General features: G+C 27.7%; 1 protein-coding gene across 1 annotated transcript in view; it reads left to right on the forward strand.

The window, feature by feature from the left end:
• The first annotated feature begins 9,243 nt into the window (after nucleotides 1-9,243).
• LOC113380256 (hemicentin-2-like) overlaps nucleotides 9,244-19,309 on the forward strand; it is a 265,144-nt gene continuing 255,078 nt past the window's right edge. Inside the window, exon 1 of the mRNA XM_026619616.1 lies at nucleotides 9,244-9,478. Within this exon, the coding sequence (XP_026475401.1) occupies nucleotides 9,385-9,478 (94 nt within the window). The 5' untranslated portion in view covers nucleotides 9,244-9,384. The remainder of the gene's footprint in view (nucleotides 9,479-19,309) is intronic.

Raw genomic sequence — 19,309 nt, forward strand, 5'->3', positions numbered from 1 at the left:
GATATATTTTTTTGTTCACGATTTCTGCAGCATGGATTTGAATTATTCAAATAGCATTCTATCCCTATTGATAAAGAGACGTGCTGATTAGTGTTTGGCTAAGGCAGGTCCAGCCATTACGGAGATACGGAGCAAAGAGTGCAGATAATGAAAATTAAGTTTTTGAGAGGACGAAGCATCCTATTTGAAAAATTCAAAAAACATTTCACTTGTTTTTAACATAATTTTTTAATTTTTTTATTCATTATTATATTTGCAACTGTCCAGTTAAGGACATTTAGTAAAATTGTAGAATTTACTACTGTCAGCCGCAAAGGACATTGTGTACTATAGTGACATGTTGGAAGAACAACTCAATAGTTGCTTTACCATTCGTTATAAATAATATTAACAATAGTTTAATGATAATAATATAAACATAAATATTTTTTTTATAAATAATAACTATGTTATTTTAATCTTTATCAGGAAAATTGATGACGATAGATTTCTGTTATTGAGAAATTTACTAGTGAATTTGGATGACATGATGGAGAATTGATTCAATTTTTGCAAAGGCCGGTTCGTCGGTGTGGCACAACCAGAAAAAAAGTTGAAAAAAATCATTTGGTGATCGAAAATTAAATATTCATTTAAAATTTTATGATTTCTTGACGTTCCAAGACATTCTGAAACGAGGGAGACCAAATTTAACAAAAGTATGTGTTTTTTGTGTATGTGAGCCGATTTTTGGTGTTACTTGAAAACAACTGAATCGATTTTGCAAATTTGTCATTCGATAAAACCTAGTATATTTTAAAGTCAAATATGATATAAGTCAATCTTATAATGTAAGGATAATTTGTGCCTTTATGCAAATGGCTCGAACTTTCCGTACATTTTTAAAAATTTTATATTTTTTGAAACACTACTGAAAACTTTGTAAATATTTAACTAATTTGAATATTGAGAAAAAAATTATTTTTGAAATACTGATATTTTTCGAAAACTTATTTTTTTTTTTGAAAACTTTGAAATTTTATATTTATTTCTTTTAATTTTAAAATTTATTCAGTTAGTGATACCCATTCATGTTGGTTGATCTATAATGTCGAAAATTTTTGACCGCCAAATGACATTTTTTATCTTTTTTTCCTGATTTCCCAAGCCGCTGGGTCTGCCTTTACAAAAATTTAATCAATTCTTTCTTACGCCAATACAAGTGAAGGTTATTTGAATCATTTAAATTGGATGCTCCGTCCTCTCACAAACTTAGTGCCATTTTCTGCACTTTTTAGTCCGTATCACCAAAACGGCTGAACCTTTTGTCTTCGACAAAAACTAAGCAGTACGTCTCCCTATCAATAGAAATCGAATTCTTTTTAAATAATTCAAATGGGGTAGTTACTCCCAAAAGCATCGATAAAAAATTGTATGCACATTTCCAAGCATACACACACATCAATTTTTTCTAAAAAATGCCAAAATGTTCAGAAACCCTGAAACGTAAAGATATGCAAAAATTTTAATTTTCGATTTTTGGGCGATTATCATAACCCTACAGAAAATTAATAAAACGTGTGTAGAGATTCATTAATACAAAAGAAAATAAAATTTCAAAATACTGAGTCATTGCAATGAAAAATTAATCATTATAATGTTAATAATATTATCATGCTAATATTATTATCATTATTATTCCATCAAAAAACTTTCATTTATAAATAATTTATTTATATAATTGCACATAAAATGACAATACTAATAATTTTACAATACCAAAGTCACAGCAGCACATCGCATAAAATTAATATTCCATTTACATCCCAACAGCAGCGTCAGAATATTAAATAATGTTAAACATACTCATTTATTAAACGATCCTTTTATTGGCGCTTTTGTGCTTTTATGCAGCATAATAAAATTTACATCCATTCAGCAAATAATTACAAAAGAATCTTTATTCGAAAATTTCTCAGAAATGTCTCGATTTATTATACTAAAGCAATAATGCGATTTGAACGACAGAATTATTGAATAAGTTTATTATTTTTTTCATTTGTTCCCAGGCGACGGCCACGGTAACATTATCAATAATCATAATAGAAAATAATAAAGTGTGATTTCCGAATAATTTGCTTACGTTTATGTATTAGTCAAAATTTATTAATTTGACCGTACAGAAAAATAAAATCTAAATGTGTAACCAATTACAGAAAATAAATAAAATTTGGGTGCAATGTAAATTCTCGTTGAAAAAAAACATGAAATAAATACCTGAAGCAAATCAAATATGGAGACATAAATTTATATATAAACCCCTTAACATACACTTAAGTAAACTACAAAATTTATATATCTGCATATTGGTCACAATTTTCCTTTATTATCATTTTCCATTAAATCAGCAATTTAGGAAGAATTTAGGCCATTAAGACAGAGGCTAATCAAGATCTGTAGGTAATGGCGTGATAAACGATTCCTTTTAAGAAATCTCGAGCCATAAATCTATTTCCCTAACACCCTCTCTCACAGTTTTAGCTTTGAATTAATAAATTCATTCGAATGAATAATTCAACACGTATTTAATTATTGAGTTCAAATGAATAGTGGATTGCTGATTGTTGGTAAAATTTTCATACCGACATTAATTTTGATGACAAATTAAAAAATAATATACTATATGTGTATGAATAATATACACTTTGTGAGCGAATGAAATATAATGGAATTATTAAAAATTTTATAACATGTGTCTCTTTAGAGAAAAACATACTAAAGAAATTATTTAAGAGAGCAAACTAATATCATAAACTAAAATTAACTAAATGTTAGAACAAGAGTTTTCATCGGTTTTATCTAATAATTAATGAGTTTGAAAATTTATATCGAATATTATTTTGTTCTGTACACCAAATAAGTTATATTATGAGTATGGATATGTAGATATTGTTTAATGCAATTGTTTGGGATATATACCCAAAAACTTAGGACCTTAGAAATGTCAGGATGGTAAGACTTGACATGTTAAAAGTATGATTCAAGTTAATCATATACTGTGTAAGCATAGTTTTGAATGGATTTGGGTTAATCGACATATATATAGTTCTAGAAACCCAAATCAATTCAAAACTATGCTTTCAGAACATATGATTAACTTGAACCATACTTTTAACATGTCAAATCCTACCATCCTATATATTAAAAAAAAATTGTGACTTCCTCACGTGCTGCGTAACCTTGATCAGTGTTTATAATGCACTGCGATATATAATATGAGGGCAATATGTGCATATAATATGAGGGCAATATGTGCTTTTTTTAATTGCTCGTTTATTAATATATTAGTATATTATTCTTTTACACACTTTTAGTGTTCGTAAATTTTAAATAATTAATTTTTTCTGTTGTTTTTCTTGGTTTGGTATAATTTTCTCCTGTTTATATAATGTTTTTTAGATTACTGAATGATGACACACATCAAGTGTCGAAACGTTTAATGGCATAAAAAATCTTTTCTATTTAATCTTTTTTTAATTCGACGATTGGGCTGCAAAAAATATTCAAATATATATATATATATATATATATATATATATATATAATATGAATACTGAGATCTCCTAGAGCATGAAACTGTGAAAATCGCACCCCTGACACTCGTGCGACAATTTCTATATAGAAAATTCTACGTGTATTTACAATGCAAAGACTATACACACCGAATCTTATCATTTACATTTTCAATTTTGCCACGTATAAATTTGGTATCTAAACGGCTTATGCATATACAAACACATATAGATAAAAATATTACCTAGATGTATGTATATACGTATATATATATTTATAAAATATGTATGTCTGTGCCTTAAGGAGTACCTTAGAATGAGGTAGCGCAAAACATATCTCCTTATTTATGTTTGTCTTCTGTTATTGTTCATTCCGCTTCAGTTAATAAAATCAGACTTTGATAACTTTGTGTCAACAAATATATATATATATATATATATATATATATATATATATATATTCATATTTTTTGCGCGTTTTTAGGTTCTCACTATTGAATTTGCTGTTACCTATACTACCAAAAATTAAGAAATTTATATTTAAGCTACGTAGTAGATCTTTTACCCGCAAAGTTTCAAGCTCCGCTCTCCCCTAATATTTTTTCTTCTACTATAAATTGAATTTCCAATTTGAAAGTAGATTTTTTTTTATTGTTAAATTGTTAATTCAAGCTTTAAATAGGGGGAGAGTAAAAGTAAAGATTGAGCTAGAATAAAGGTAAAGGTAGAGCTAGAATAAAGGTAAAGGTATGAATTATAGTGAAGAGTTATGGCTATGGAATGAGTTAAGCTAGAAATATGGAAATCGTATTTAGAGATCTTTAGAGTGATTAGAGTTAATAAATAAGAAGATCAATGTGAACAGATTTAACATCCATTAAAATTTAATTTAATTTATATTATAATATACTCACCCACTAAAAAATATCAAAGCTCAACGTATTTCCAAAGTATCTACTTATACAATATATCAAATTAAATATGGTTTCGTGTTTAATAACAATCTGTCTGTCACATAATCCGACAGAAAAGCGACATAAAAAACCATTTGTCTATTAAAAGTTTTCAAATTTATGATCAAAACTCTTTTTAATCGTTTAGTGCCCTTCGGCGACAGTCATACTGATCGAGATTTGTTCCAGCAATGTGATATTGGCACGCACGATTTTCTGTAATGAAGGAAATGAAAAATGTGATGATTTCTGTAATTATATTTTGTGTATATATATATATATATATATATATATATATACTAGTTGGCCCGGCAACCAGTGTTTGACCATAAAAAAGATTTCTATTATTCTATTAATCTGGAACTAATGGATGTGGAATAAGATGATCCTTAATATGGATATTTTCGAATTTCCTAGTCTCATTTATACATATCGAGAATTTTTGAAACTAGATGGCACTCATTGATTGTTAATTTACATCAACATAGGATTAAATACAATATATGAAAATACTTACCTATCATCTACTTATTTTGTTTGACAAATATGAAGCTCTTAAATACATCACATTAAATTCCTTTACAAATGGCTACATCTACTTCACATTTTATCTCCGACAGCTGATACTGTAATCAATAAATTCATAAAAATTCATATTATATCATTCGCACTGATTTCCCATGAGCCTTTTATCACAATCACATTTTTTCCAAAAATTCAAATCAACGCTATAAATTCCAATGAATTTTCCACGAACCAAATCCGATTGAACTTATCATTACAATTAAGATATGTAAATCTCATTCGTCTTATGAAATTCATGATTATTCTAAGGATCACGTATTATATTACATCGTGCCCCATAGTATAGTGGCAAAGGGATGAAATAAGAGCTTCTAGGGGTTGTAATTTTATTCTTCTATAATCGCAACATCCATCTATTCCCGCGAAGACATTTGCGAATTAAACAAATCTCTTCTATTAATTTTTGAGACGACACGAATTGATCAAACCGCGATTGAAGTACATGACTGGAATTATAATTAACATAAAATGAATTATAATACATACATGAACACATACACACACACTTAAATATATATATATATATATATATATATATATATATATATATATAGTGTTCCAGAATTCAACGTCAAACCAAAACGAGATAATAGTATTGATCATAAATACCATAAAAACAATTTGAAAAAAAATTCACGTAGTTTGAAAATTATGAGTATTTTTTTAAAGAAAGAAATTTTAAAGATTTCAAATTCATAATTCAGGAAAAATCTTCAACTCTTGAAAATTTGTAGCGATTGTGTTATTATTTTTGGCTGTGGTCTGAGAAAAGTTATTTATGATTATGGATCTAAAGCATAAATGAATACAATTAATAAAATTTTTTCGCAATAACCAAAAAATTGTCACATTTTCACCAAAGCTTTGAGCTGCACTTGAAAGCTCATCATTTTCAAACTTCGTGAGAATTTTTTCTACTATTTTCATGATTTTTGGGATCAACAATATCACCCCGTTTCAGCTTGATGTTGAGTTCTGGGACACACTGTGTTAATATTATAAGATTTCATTTTTTAACGAATTAAGTTATGTTTCCCAATATTAGAACGTACAAATTATTCAAAATAGAGCAAACGTATTATGTTGTACCCATGATCAATTACTTTACAATTCCATTGTCCATATCTCTGGAAAGAATAAAATTTATTATTTGCCACAATCGTATTTCACATTGAATGCAGGGTTTAACAACCGTCCGGGAGTTCCTTTTATTGTTCGCAGAAAGAAGTGTCAAGAGTTTTTAAAATATGAGCAACCGATTCAAAGATATAAACGAACTTGCGTTTTATGCAAAAATCAGAAAATCGGATTCAGTACACTGACAATACGCTCGAATGGAAATCTGGAAAATGAAAAGCGCTGTTGAGATTTTCATTTTATTGAAATCCATACGATTTTATCATTTTGTTATTTATGGTTCTGCGCGAGTATACATTTTTACCAACGGCGATTTAAAAATTTCGATGGGTCGTTTAGTTTTAATATGCGGGTAAAAGTTTTATAGTTCGGAAAATTGATTTGATAGGTGGGTCATTAAGTTTTTGTTACTTTATTTATTTTATGGAATGGGAGTAATATATTTGTGAAAATCATTTTCCATCAAGATATTCTCCCAATTCAACCGATTTTATGAAATTTAAATTTATAGCTCAACCAAAGTTCTTAATTCTTAAAATCTTGTGTTACTGTGGGCAAGTGTGTCATTGTTTTTGACTGTGGTTTTAGAAATGTTTTTCACGGTTACGAATCCAAAATTGATAAATAATATAGTTCAAAAATAATTTTTCATTATCAAACATATTTATTTTGCTCTTATTTTTCATAACAAAATAAATTTGGATAAAAATAAAGACTAGGTAACATTGATGCAGTCGTGTAATAGTATTTTTGTAAGATTTATATCATAGATTTATATCGTGTATATTTTTACATATAAATAGGGTTTCTCAGAGCGTAACTTCAATCCAAAATTGATTGATAATATTGACAGCATATGTCTTGAAAAAAATTAGAAAAATCAGAAAAAAGTTCTCACGTTAGGAAATCATGAGCTTTTACGTGCAACCTAGAGCTTTGGTAAAATTGTGACTGTTTTTTGGTTATTGTGGTAATTTTTTCTAATTTTATTCATTTAAACTGTGTAACCGTAGTCGTGAATAACATTTCTAAAATCACAGTCGAAAACAATAACACACTTGATCCCAAGTTCTCAAGAATTATGACGTTTAGTTGAACTATAAATTTAAAATTTTCAAAATTGGTCAAATTTGAGAAGCCCTCCTTTGAAAAAAAGTAATGAAGTATGTTGGCAAGTTTCATCAAAAGTTAGTGAATTTAGTCAGAAATGTAAAATCGTAAAATGCTTGATAATTTTATTATTGAAAAACTTTCCAGTAAAAAATTAAACCTAAAAATGACCTGTATATAATTTTATGAGAGATTTATTAATTATAAATAATTAATAAATCTCTTATATATTTATTTGAATTATAATCTCTCATCTAAATCTCTCATAAAATTAATTATAAATGATTTTAATAGTTCATTAAAATATGCATTTATATAAATATCATTAAAGTTTTGTAGTCGTTAACCATTTCTTCAAATAAAAATAGATTTCATGAAATTATTTTGAAAGAAAATTGATTTTGAAAAGAATAATTTATTATAAATATGAGATTACATAAATTATCAAAAGTAAACATGATATATTTGATATTTAATTTTCAGATTAGTTTGTAACTACATATTATATATTATTTTTTAAAGGCATTATTTATCAAGTCAAACTATAGGAAATATTTATATATCGTTTATATCGTACATATCGTTTTGATAATCCTTTCATTTTTTTACGGAACTCGAGTTTTGAATTGATTTGATATTTTTATGTTACCTTAAAATTTATTTATTTGGAAAAAAAATTAATAAATTTGATAACAGGTCTGATTTGACTTTTTGTATATTTTTTTAAAAAAAGGCAAATTTAAACATTACGAACTTTTTTAAAAATATCAAGTTTTATAGTCATATACGTTTGTAAAGAAATATAGTTTATTTTAGAGAAAGACTTTTGATTTTGAGTTAAAGAATAAATTAATAATAATAAAAAATAAAGAGAATTTTATACTTGAAACCACATTAATTAGCAGAAGTAGACGTAAAAATAATATAATTGATATTTAATTTTTAGATTAGTTGTTACATTAAATATTTTATATATTAGTTTTTTTAAACAAATTGACTTATAAATTTAATCAAATCTTAATGTTTAAAATTGCGTTTTTTAAATCTATTCTTTAGTTTTATTTTATGGAACTCGAGTTCTTATTTAATTTGATATTTTTGATTAAACTGAAATTTTTTCAACATTGTAAAAAAATAATAATTTTGATATAATTTCTAATTTGATCTTTTCAAAATTAAAAAAAAAATTGCAAAATTAGACATTTAAGTTTTTTAAAGAAAATGATAATAAGAGCTGTTTTTTATACAATTTTCCAATCCAAATTCCGAAATTTGGCAGATTATAATATAACTAAAATAAATATATGACTGTATTTTTAAACTATTCTGGTAAAAATTATACCAGATGGATGAGCAAGCAAACATTGTAACAAAAACAAGAAGGTTTTGTACATAATTGCAGAAACTCCAATAACTAACTCTATGTAGAAATTACACCGTTACCTTCCACGTTGAAATTAAATTTAAAATAGGTTATTACATTACAAACAGCTCTGCATTAATTAGCTAGAGTGCTAAATATCTAATTTTTGCAATTCGCTCGTTTAATTGTAATAAAGTTTTTAATTTCGCAAATGCTCCGACAATTTGAACACAAAGAACACTTGTGCAAAGGCAACGAGATGAATCCTGACTTTTATGTCTTAATTAATATAACACAATATATTTTATAATATAGTTACTAGTTGCGATTGTAATTTAATTCTCATCTTCTTGTCTAGTGTATAAAATTCAGGTTAATTAACTTTTGCTAATTCCTTTGCAGACGACACCTGCGTTGGAGAGGATAAAGGAAATATGAAGACGTTAAAAATAATAAATTATTCTATATTTCCCCATAGTGCAAAAAGTGTAAATAATAACTATAAATGTTAAATTTAACTCTAAAGTTTATCTGTAAAGTAAAAAATGTTGATCTCTTCCTAAACTAGTCCAAATGGTCAAAAATTAATCAACCAAACCACCCTTTCTACGGGTTGGCAAATTTTAGGAGTTGTGATAATTAGTGGTGCTTTTTTGACAAACAAAACTATCAAATTTATCCCAAAATGATTGTGAGATTCAATATCCTCCTTTTGGCCATCCTGTGCACAGTTCTACAAGCAATTCCGGACAACGCCCCGGACTTTCATCACGATAATGGTGAGTCTTTCAATTTTATTATATTTATTTCGATGATTTTATAGTATTGTTGTGCAACTTGAATTTCTTGAATTCAATAGAAAATGTTATGTCCATTGTTACTTCTTAGAGTTGCGTTGTGAATATTTGCAATGTTTCCAAGAAATCAGATGGAACTTTTGTGTAAAGTTGAATTGTGGACTCGATAATGAATAGAGTTTGATAATAATAAGATACTTGTGCAATATCGAGATGTACTTTGAGAAGAATTTGTTTGAAAAATTAAAAACTCAAGTCACATCTATGAAATTGTGAAATCATTGTGATATCACCCCATTTTCACATAATCCTTAAAGGCATCTTAATTACTATAAGAAGAATACGTAATTGTGCTGGCAAATATTTGTTGATACATTTTTGTTTAATGAGGTCTTTGGCAAAGTTTTTTATAGAATTTTATATCATATCCATGTTTCAACTTCATTACCTATATTTTTCTTGGAAATGTGAATTATTAATTTTTATTAACTATCTTACTTGTATAAATGAAGTTAACACCTGGTAAAATTTTTGTCAAGGCAAGTCCAGCGTCTCCAGAGATCCAATAAAAAAAGTAAAAAACTATGTCATTTGGCGGTCAAAAATAAACATTAGATATATGTACATCGTATTATCAAATATTTTATGAAGATTATAATATTAATTAAAATTTTTGTGTACATTTGTATGGACTCCGTACAAATATTTGAACGGTAGACGACCACGCGGCGCTTACGCGCTCTGATATTTCTATTCCAAATCAGCTAACATAATTTAAAAAAAATCAATATAAAATAACAAATTTTTCAAAAAAGGCAATTTTTTTCAAAAATTTCAGGATTTCTCAAAAATATATTTTTTTCAAAGTTTTGCAAATTTTTTTTAATGATTTAGGTTTTGGTACAGAAAGTTCTAGCAATTTGCCTTAAGGCACGATGCCATGCACCAATAGCCTTAATTTGGATATATAGTTTGCTTTCTAAAAAATGTACATTATTGACTTCTCAAAGAAAACTTTTGTTTTTCCCAGAAAACGAGACTTACTAATGTTTTTTCGACGTTTCAAGTGATTCTGAATCGTTAGATGCCAAAATTTGGTAAGAGATACACATGTGTGTGTATGTATGCCAAAATTCCAAAACTTTTTGAACGATTTTGATGAAACTTTTCTTAGTGAATTAGTTATATGTATCTAAAAGGATATTATAAATCATTATAGGCCTAAGGAAAGAGGTTTAGTTACAAAAATTTATTAAAAAGTGGAATAATGGACACCATTCTTAAAGGTTCCAAATCGTTATGGATATTTTTAATGTTTTTGGTAGGTGCACCATAATAATGCACCATTAATCATGATTGAAATATATTTTTAAAAATACTTTTTAAGATTTTTGCTTTTCTAAGAAATTTAATATGCATCTCTGACCAGGATTTATGTCAACTATTTTTTATTGCTTCTGTAAAAGATGAAAAAAAATTTAAACCAATTTATTTCAATAGTTAAGTTTGATTTGAAATTCCATCCTAGTCGGTTGATTCTAGACAATTTTTGAGCTTTCATATATGCAAGTAACAAATATACCCCATTTATATTTTGATATAGATATTTGATAACAATTGATTTTTACATAAAATTTTTATAACCACAAGAAGTATATACTTTCAAATACATTTAACATCCATATTATCATTTTGGATTAGTTACAGTTTACAAATTACAAGTTACATATTATAAACAATTGTGTATATTAAGGGAACAGGTCTCTTTTTTGAAAAAAAAAATAGTTTAAATATTAAAATTTAATTTTAGGAATAATTAGCATACCCTCCAAATTATCTCAAAAACGATAAAAAATTTTACTGTCATATATTGAAATAACTAGATTTGATATTTTGTCTATTTGCGTTTCTTGGAAGTACTTGGGTCTTCTGCAAAAAATTGAAAAAAAATCCTGACATTGTTTGGAAATTATGAGCTTTTACGTGCAACCTAGAGCTTTGGTGAAATTGTGATTGGTTATTGTGGTAATTTTTTTCTGATTTTGTTTATTCGAATTTTGGCTCTAGAAATTTGAATTAAAAATTCGATGTCTACACAATATAAATACTTCTGTCACAGAAGTGCTAGAAGCTTACTTTTCGTATTTTCTATATTCTAAGCTAAGCTTTGATATATTCGCCGACATTTCAAGCCTCTAATATGCTCTTTGAATTAATCCTCTTGGACATATCCTAAGGCTTTTCAAATATTTATTCACCCATCCCCAATATATCTCGGATATATCTTATCGACTTCGAATATCATGTCCACCGCCAATATGTCAATAGTTGAAGCATTAACAAACTAGAACTCTTCCTCATAACTTTCCTCAAACTTTTCTATGAATTTTCAATAACAAATAGATGAGGAATGATACACAACTATTTTGTTAATTCTTTTCTCTATTGTCGGATGGCAAAGTTTAGGACGGAATACTCGGCTGTTGTCTGAGGAAGGTATTATAAGAAAGTAGAAGACTTCTTCTCTCTTTTCTCTGTTTTTCCCCTTTTTTTCTTTTATCCTCGGTTTTCCGACGTCATTCACATGAAAAGTTTATTTTCATTATATTTGTGGTGGCCGGGGCACCACTTCACTGTTGTTTAGTGGCCTCTTTCCACGTCGAGAGTTGCTTGTTACAAAACTTCATACTTGTCAGACCAAGGTTTTATGTTGATATGGATGGTGAATTTTCTTTTCTTCTGAGGGAAGTTGGATAAAGTGGAAGATAATTGGGTTTTGATTGTTTTGATTAAATGGTATGAAGCCAAATGTAAAATTCTCATGATGTAGTAAGTCGTTTAATACTGTTCGAGGTTTTGTTGCAAATTACCCATGTTCCTGGTTGATTTGGGAAATACTGGTCTGGTTTGTCATATTTGTATTCTTGATGTTTTGAATAAATATTGAGAAGGCATATGCTTTTCCATATGCCATATATATGACATTAAAGGACCGATTCTGTGGTATAACAGAAAAATGTGATGGCAAGGCCATGTTACGCTCCAACTTCCATTCATTATGCTACTGAATCATACTGAATACTATCAATATGTAATGTATTTGCTGTGCAATTAGGCATTTTACACATAAACTGCAACGTCACTCGTATGTTATGGAGCTGCATCATAAACACACTTTTATCTAAGATGTTTTTTTTTGAAATTTGTGCAGTTTCTAGGTTATGGTTTCCATCTGACAATCTGAGAAATACGCCTGACTGCACAGCAACCACATGGCTTTTTTCAATATTTAGTATGGAAAGTCCTTCATAACATGGTCTTGCCATAACATTCGTATGTTATGCGGCAGAATCTATCCATAAATTGCAAAACACATATTGGGTCAAGTTGATATGGATGGAGGAGATTCTCGTAGTATTGTAGAACCCTAATTTTTTAGTAAAATTCTCAAAATACTCAACAACGATTGCCAAATATTTGAGCTTCGCTGGATATGTATGTATAATACTTTTGTCTTATTGCAACTTTTTATTCTGCATTGATTTAAGTAATGATGTATTTGGAACAAATTCCTTTTTTGAATTGAGTAGTTAGATAAAATAATTTTATAATAGTAAAGTAGGATCCAAATAATAGTATTTTTATGATTCTAAATCAACACTATAAATTGCATAGGTCAAGTTTAAAAACAAATGTGAATTTAACTTTGAGTTGTCATTCAGAAGGCAATCGGTTTTATTTTTATATCTATAAATAATGTATTCGTAATTAAAATTTTCTATTTAAAAATAAATTTAAATTATCAGTATATAGATAAAAAAAAATTAAATAATGGTATACTGCAAATTTAACTGCACTCATTATTTTATAAAATATATAGATAGGTGTTACAAGTTTAGATAACAAATGATTTTATACTTAATTGATTTTTAAGTAATTAGTTCAATTTGATTATTTGTAGGTTGCACATGGTTTAGTGTTTGGAATTGTTTCTAAATGTTGTCTCTAATTTTTATATCTAAAAATAAAGTACTCGTAATTAAAGTTTTCTATTTAAAAATAAATTTAAATTATCAGAATATGTAAGATAACTTCCATCCCAGCATTACAGCTCAATGAATATAAATATTGATCCGATTATTAAAGAATAAGAAATAAATAAATAAATTACTATTGATACGCAATAGATAAAACATGATTATATGTCTGTATTTATTAAGTACTAAAATCTCATTACAAACTTGATATGAATTAATAGCCCATCATTCCATTATATAAATATTTTTCTGAGAGAGTTGTTTTTACAGAAAACTTATTAAATCGAATTGGAGTGCCTGGAACGTTGGGAATATAAATGGGAATACGATTGCATGTTTATGTGTAAATTATGATATCGCAAAGGGTTAAAATCGATCTGAACCTCTGGGGTCCTTAGGCCGCTTCCGTATCCTTATATCTGATGCTAAATGATATATTTGTTGAGTATACACACAAACATAGTATATATATATATATATATATATATATATATGAGTGTGTGTGTGTGCTTTACTAATGCGGATTTACTTATGAAGACATATGTCAAAATGTCTTCATGTCATGACAAAATTTAGATCTTCTGAACAAATTTTCCTTGTTTAACGTCATAGGAGAAATTAATGTTTTCGACTTGATAATTTTTTGTTTCTTTGATTTTTCAAATTTTTCTGAATCGTTTGATACAAAAATTAAAAAATTTATTGTCAAACCAAGAAGGACTAATTTGCGCAATAATCAGCCGATTCTCTACTTTGTAATAAGCTAAGTTTTCGCCCACGTTTCAGATAACAATTTATAATTTTATTTTAAAAACTTAAAAATAGTTCATTAAATATAAATTAAGAATAATTCTGATCTGTTTTCTTGTACAAATGTTTCGTTCCCATCGGCTCAGATATTTCGTCATAATTAATTTTTGAAAGAATATTGTTGATGATTTTGATGAAACTGATGTATATGAACATAGAGTTTATAGTCTTAATAAACAACATGAAATATTATAGGCCTACGACAAGTGTAATTGTCAATTAACTATTTACACAGTAGGGTAGTTTTCGAGCTTCGCATTTTGTAATTGGTACCCTACATATATATTACCCTTGTACATATGTGGATTAATAATATTTATTATCAGTAATCCATTATCATTATTTTATCGTTATCATTAATATTTATTATCACTATTTTATCTGTACAAAAAAATAATGTAATTAATATGTTGTACATGCACTGCTTTATAAATTTTTTTATTCCGTAAGCATCTGAATGAAATATGAAAATAGCATAATTATAAGTTACAAACGTAGAGTAATATAAAATAATAACAGATCATTATTATATGTATAACCATTATGAAAACAACTAACTTTCTGAACTACTGTTTGCATTTACAATTATTTATTCAATAAGTATGTCCTCGTACGGAAGTCTCGATAAACTATATTTTTACTATATCGTTTTGAGTTTGTATAAGTGTAAATTATAAAACTCTTTTGTTGCAATTGTGCAGTTTTTAACAAAGAAAGCACTTCGCTTCAGCGAAAAGGACAATTTATAAACTTAAATTCCTTTATATTGTTTCGCAGAATGCAGTAGATTTGCCACAAGCGTTTTATAAGTTACGGCTTACAGTTTGCATGTGTTAGGAAATAAGCAGGGAGCTAGTTTTCTTTCTGGAAAACTTGGTTTTTGCAAAAAAATTATTACACAAAGCGCGGTTTCGAACAAGCTTGTTTTCTGAGATATTTTGTTTTTCAAAAGTTTTGACTTTTGAAAAAAAGGGTTTTTAGAATTCTTTATTTCTTAGTAGGCTTAGTTTTTGAGGAGTCCTCGTTGTTGAGAAACCCTAGTTGTTGAGATGTCCTGGTTGTTGATAAGTCCCAAGTCCCGGGTATTGAGAAGTCCCAAGTCCCGGTTGATGAGAAGTCTCGGTTGTTGAGAAGTCCCATGTCCCGGTTGTTGAGAAGCCCCAAGTCCCGGTTGTTGAGAAATTAATTTTTTTTAGAGAAGTTGTTTTTGTTTCAAAAAACTAGGTTTTGAGTAGCTGCATAATTCTTTACAAACCATTGGCAGAGAAACTGATACTGTTATAATTTTTATGTTTAAGCATATTAAGAAACAAATATTAGGTTGTCAAATATCTCCCTTCCGCTTTGTTGCTCTTGGTTTATAATACAAAAAGGCGTAAGGGAGATATTTGACAACCTAATATTATTCGTATAAAATTAAGAAAATTATCGTACCTGAGAAATTTTAAAACTCATTGACAATTCCAATGGTTACAATTTGTATTTTTTTACTGAGGTATGTGATTATGTTAATATATTTGACAAGAAACTTTCTAATAAATATTTCTTATATATGAACAAAAAAAAACAAGTGCTATTTGCCGCTTCTGCAACTATCTTTTTCGCCACGTATCAATAAAAATAATATATTACTTGAACTGATTCAGAATTTACTTACAATTATTTATTCAATAAGTATGTCTTTATAAGGAACTTTTGATAAACTATATTTTTACTTAATCGTTTTGAGTTTTAACTCAAGACTTACGTAACTGCTTGATTTTTTTTAAATTGTAAATTTGTTTAGAAAAGATGAAATGTGTATATTTTTTATGAATGTGCGACAATTTAAAATTTATTTTGTAAATAATCCCACTAATTGCACATCCTAAGAATCATTTTCAAATAAAATCATGTTCCTATGTCTGATTATATCTCTTCAAAATTTTTAGCATATTGTGACGAGTTAAGCTATCAGTACTCCTGTTAGAAAACTATATAGAAAAATATTTTCAAACAATTTCCAATCTAAAAAGTTCATAATTTCAAACCATGCATAAGTTGTAACCGCTTGAATTTTTGCAAATTCTAAATTTCTTGGAAAAAAATGAAATGCGTACATTTTTACAAAACTACTTCAGCTACTATATTATTTGTCTCAGCAAAGTGGGGATGTTTTTATCAAAAAGATTTTCTACGTGCTTTGCATGTTTTTTGCAAAACGCTTTTCGCATTCGCATATATGCAGAAAGAGTATGATTGGAATAGAATTTGTTTGAAGTCATGATTTAAATATTAGTTTGTTAATAAAAACGTATACATATAAATATATACCGATGGACCGACATTTATCTAAATCACTGACGAAGAAATATTCAAAGTTACATAATTTTGTGATTAGCCAATAATTCGATTGAATATAAAAATTGATGTAATCTGACGACTTCAAAGTATGTATCATATTTATATATTCTAGAATTTATACATTATTCATGTATAATATAATTGAAGAAAAAATTTACATTCATATACAACTAGAACTGTCTTACGCCTATTGGAAAAATTGTTATATAATTGACAATGATTTTCAAAATGTATTGGTAATAGTTGAAGATATGATTTGACTAATAATAATAATGTTTCTGTATAAATTTGTATATATATATATATATATATATATATATATATATAAATTATACGATGTAAAGGTAGAATAATTAAACAGTCGACAATAGGGTTTAATTGTAGGTTCAGAAACGTGATATGCAAAATTTATTATACTTGGCCATCCAAATACCACTAAAATAATATAGATACTGGTTTTAATGACATAGTGAAATCTGTTATTAGCTATAATATCATAACTGCAATTACATAAATTACTATTAAAATCTAAACATAGCCGTAAATAATAACAGTTTCAGGTTTTCAGTGCATTTTAACGACTTTTAAAGTATTCTGTGGATTCATACAAAATTATAGAATAGATTTATGGGATTGCTTTAGTAATAAAATGAACAAAGACGACGTCAAAAATTTTAGGTTTAGGTCAAGTTTCAGGTGAATTATTAAAATAGATTACTTGTTTGGTAGGATTGTTCAAAAAATCTATACACGAGAAATATCTATTATGTATCGAGATATACATCTCAATTTCTAATATTTTTTCATTTAAATTTTATTTATCAATAATTTTATAAACTTATGAAAAGAATTCTAGAAGCTCTTTGTAATATGGTATATATTACAAAGAGCTTCTAGAATTCTTTTTTTAAGTTTATAAAATTATTGATGAATAAAATTTAAATGAGAAAATATTAGAAATTGAGATGTATATCTCGATACATAATAGATATTTCTCGTGTATATGAAATAAATTGCAATGATAGTAATGCATGTTATATCAGCAAAAGTTTTTAATTTGTTGCAAAAGATTAGATCAATATATTTTTAATTCTAGAAATACAAAACAATTTAAAACTATAAACGAATAATTCGAAACATACATATTATCCAAATAATCAAATATCTTTAACCTGAAAGTTATCATCGTCAAAAAAATGCAATATTTTTAACGAATTTCTTTTAATTTTTGAACAAACAATTATACAATATCGAGTATCAAATTTTTATATCAATTCGGTTGTCTTTTGCAAAACAATGAAAATGAAAAATATTGTCAAAGTTAAGAATAAGTAAGTTATTAACTTCCGCAGGGTAAGTTATAGTAATCGCAAAAAAATGGAAAATGAAAATGTTTATATATCTTTACGTTCCAAAGGTTTCTGAATATTTTGGCATACCTTAGAAAAAATGGATGTATGTGTGTGTGTGGATACAAATTTTTGTCGACGATTTTGAGAACACCGATCAACCGATTAGAATAAATCATAATTCGATTTATATTGATAAGGAGACGTGCTAATTAGATTTTGCCAAAGGCAGGTCTAGCCGTTCCAAAGATATGGGACAAAAAGTGCCAAAAACAGTAAATCAGTTTTTAAGAGAACGGAGCGTCGGATTTTAATAATTCAAAAAACATTTTACTTGCTCAACAAGATGAAGAACTGATTAAATTTTTGGGAAGGCAGGTCCAGCGGTTATGCCTCTCAATATAAAAATAAGTTAAAAAAATGCCATTTGGCGGTCAAAAATGATTATTGGACATATGTACATCAAATTATCAGATATTTTATAGAGATTTTAATAATGTGTACACATTTTGTGTCATTTTTTTGGGTTGGGTACCAAGGTTTTTAATCACGGTACGGGATGTTCCAGCAATTTGCCTTAAGGCACGATGCCATGCACCCCACTGTTTAAATAACACTACGTCTAATCAGTGTCTATACCGCTTTCAATTTCGATTATAAATACATTGTAATGTTTTTGATGGAATAATTGGGTAATTTCAACAATAATAGTTAATTCATATACAATTACTTAACATTGCCTATCTTAATCATAAACTTGAGCCTTCAGCCACTTTTCTCTCTCGGATCACGTGCGATAAATTCAAATTACCTCTCTCAAGCGATATTATTAATGCCTGAACCTCCTCCGACCTCCTATATAACTAACAGATGTTTTGGGTCCGAACAATACTCTTAGAAGCTCTTCAACATCATTATAACGTAATTGCAATTATAAAGTTGCCGCAGCGGAACGGGCAGCAGCAGCAGCAAAGTTGATCTCGCTGATATTTGCCGCAATGAATTTGCGTTAAATTCTACAACTTACTGCTGCGACGAGGCGCCGGCATTCGAACAAATGACGCAGGACAACCGTAGATCGAGTTGGGAAAGTTCTGGCGGCACATGCGAAACGATTTGGATTTGCTGAAAGTTATGGAGGAAATATGATATGTCAAATGAGAGAAACGAGATAAAAATATTTTGCTTTAAATAAAATACCTAACCTATTCGTATGAATTCAAAGCATATGACAAAACTTAGTTTGACTAGAGTAAAGGTCATGATTCAGATCG

The sequence above is a fragment of the Ctenocephalides felis genome, unplaced genomic scaffold, assembly GCF_003426905.1.
Source record: "Ctenocephalides felis isolate EL2017-DRISC unplaced genomic scaffold, ASM342690v1 CF-g0.4_SCAFFOLD_00845, whole genome shotgun sequence".
Lineage (NCBI taxonomy): Eukaryota > Metazoa > Arthropoda > Insecta > Siphonaptera > Pulicidae > Ctenocephalides > Ctenocephalides felis.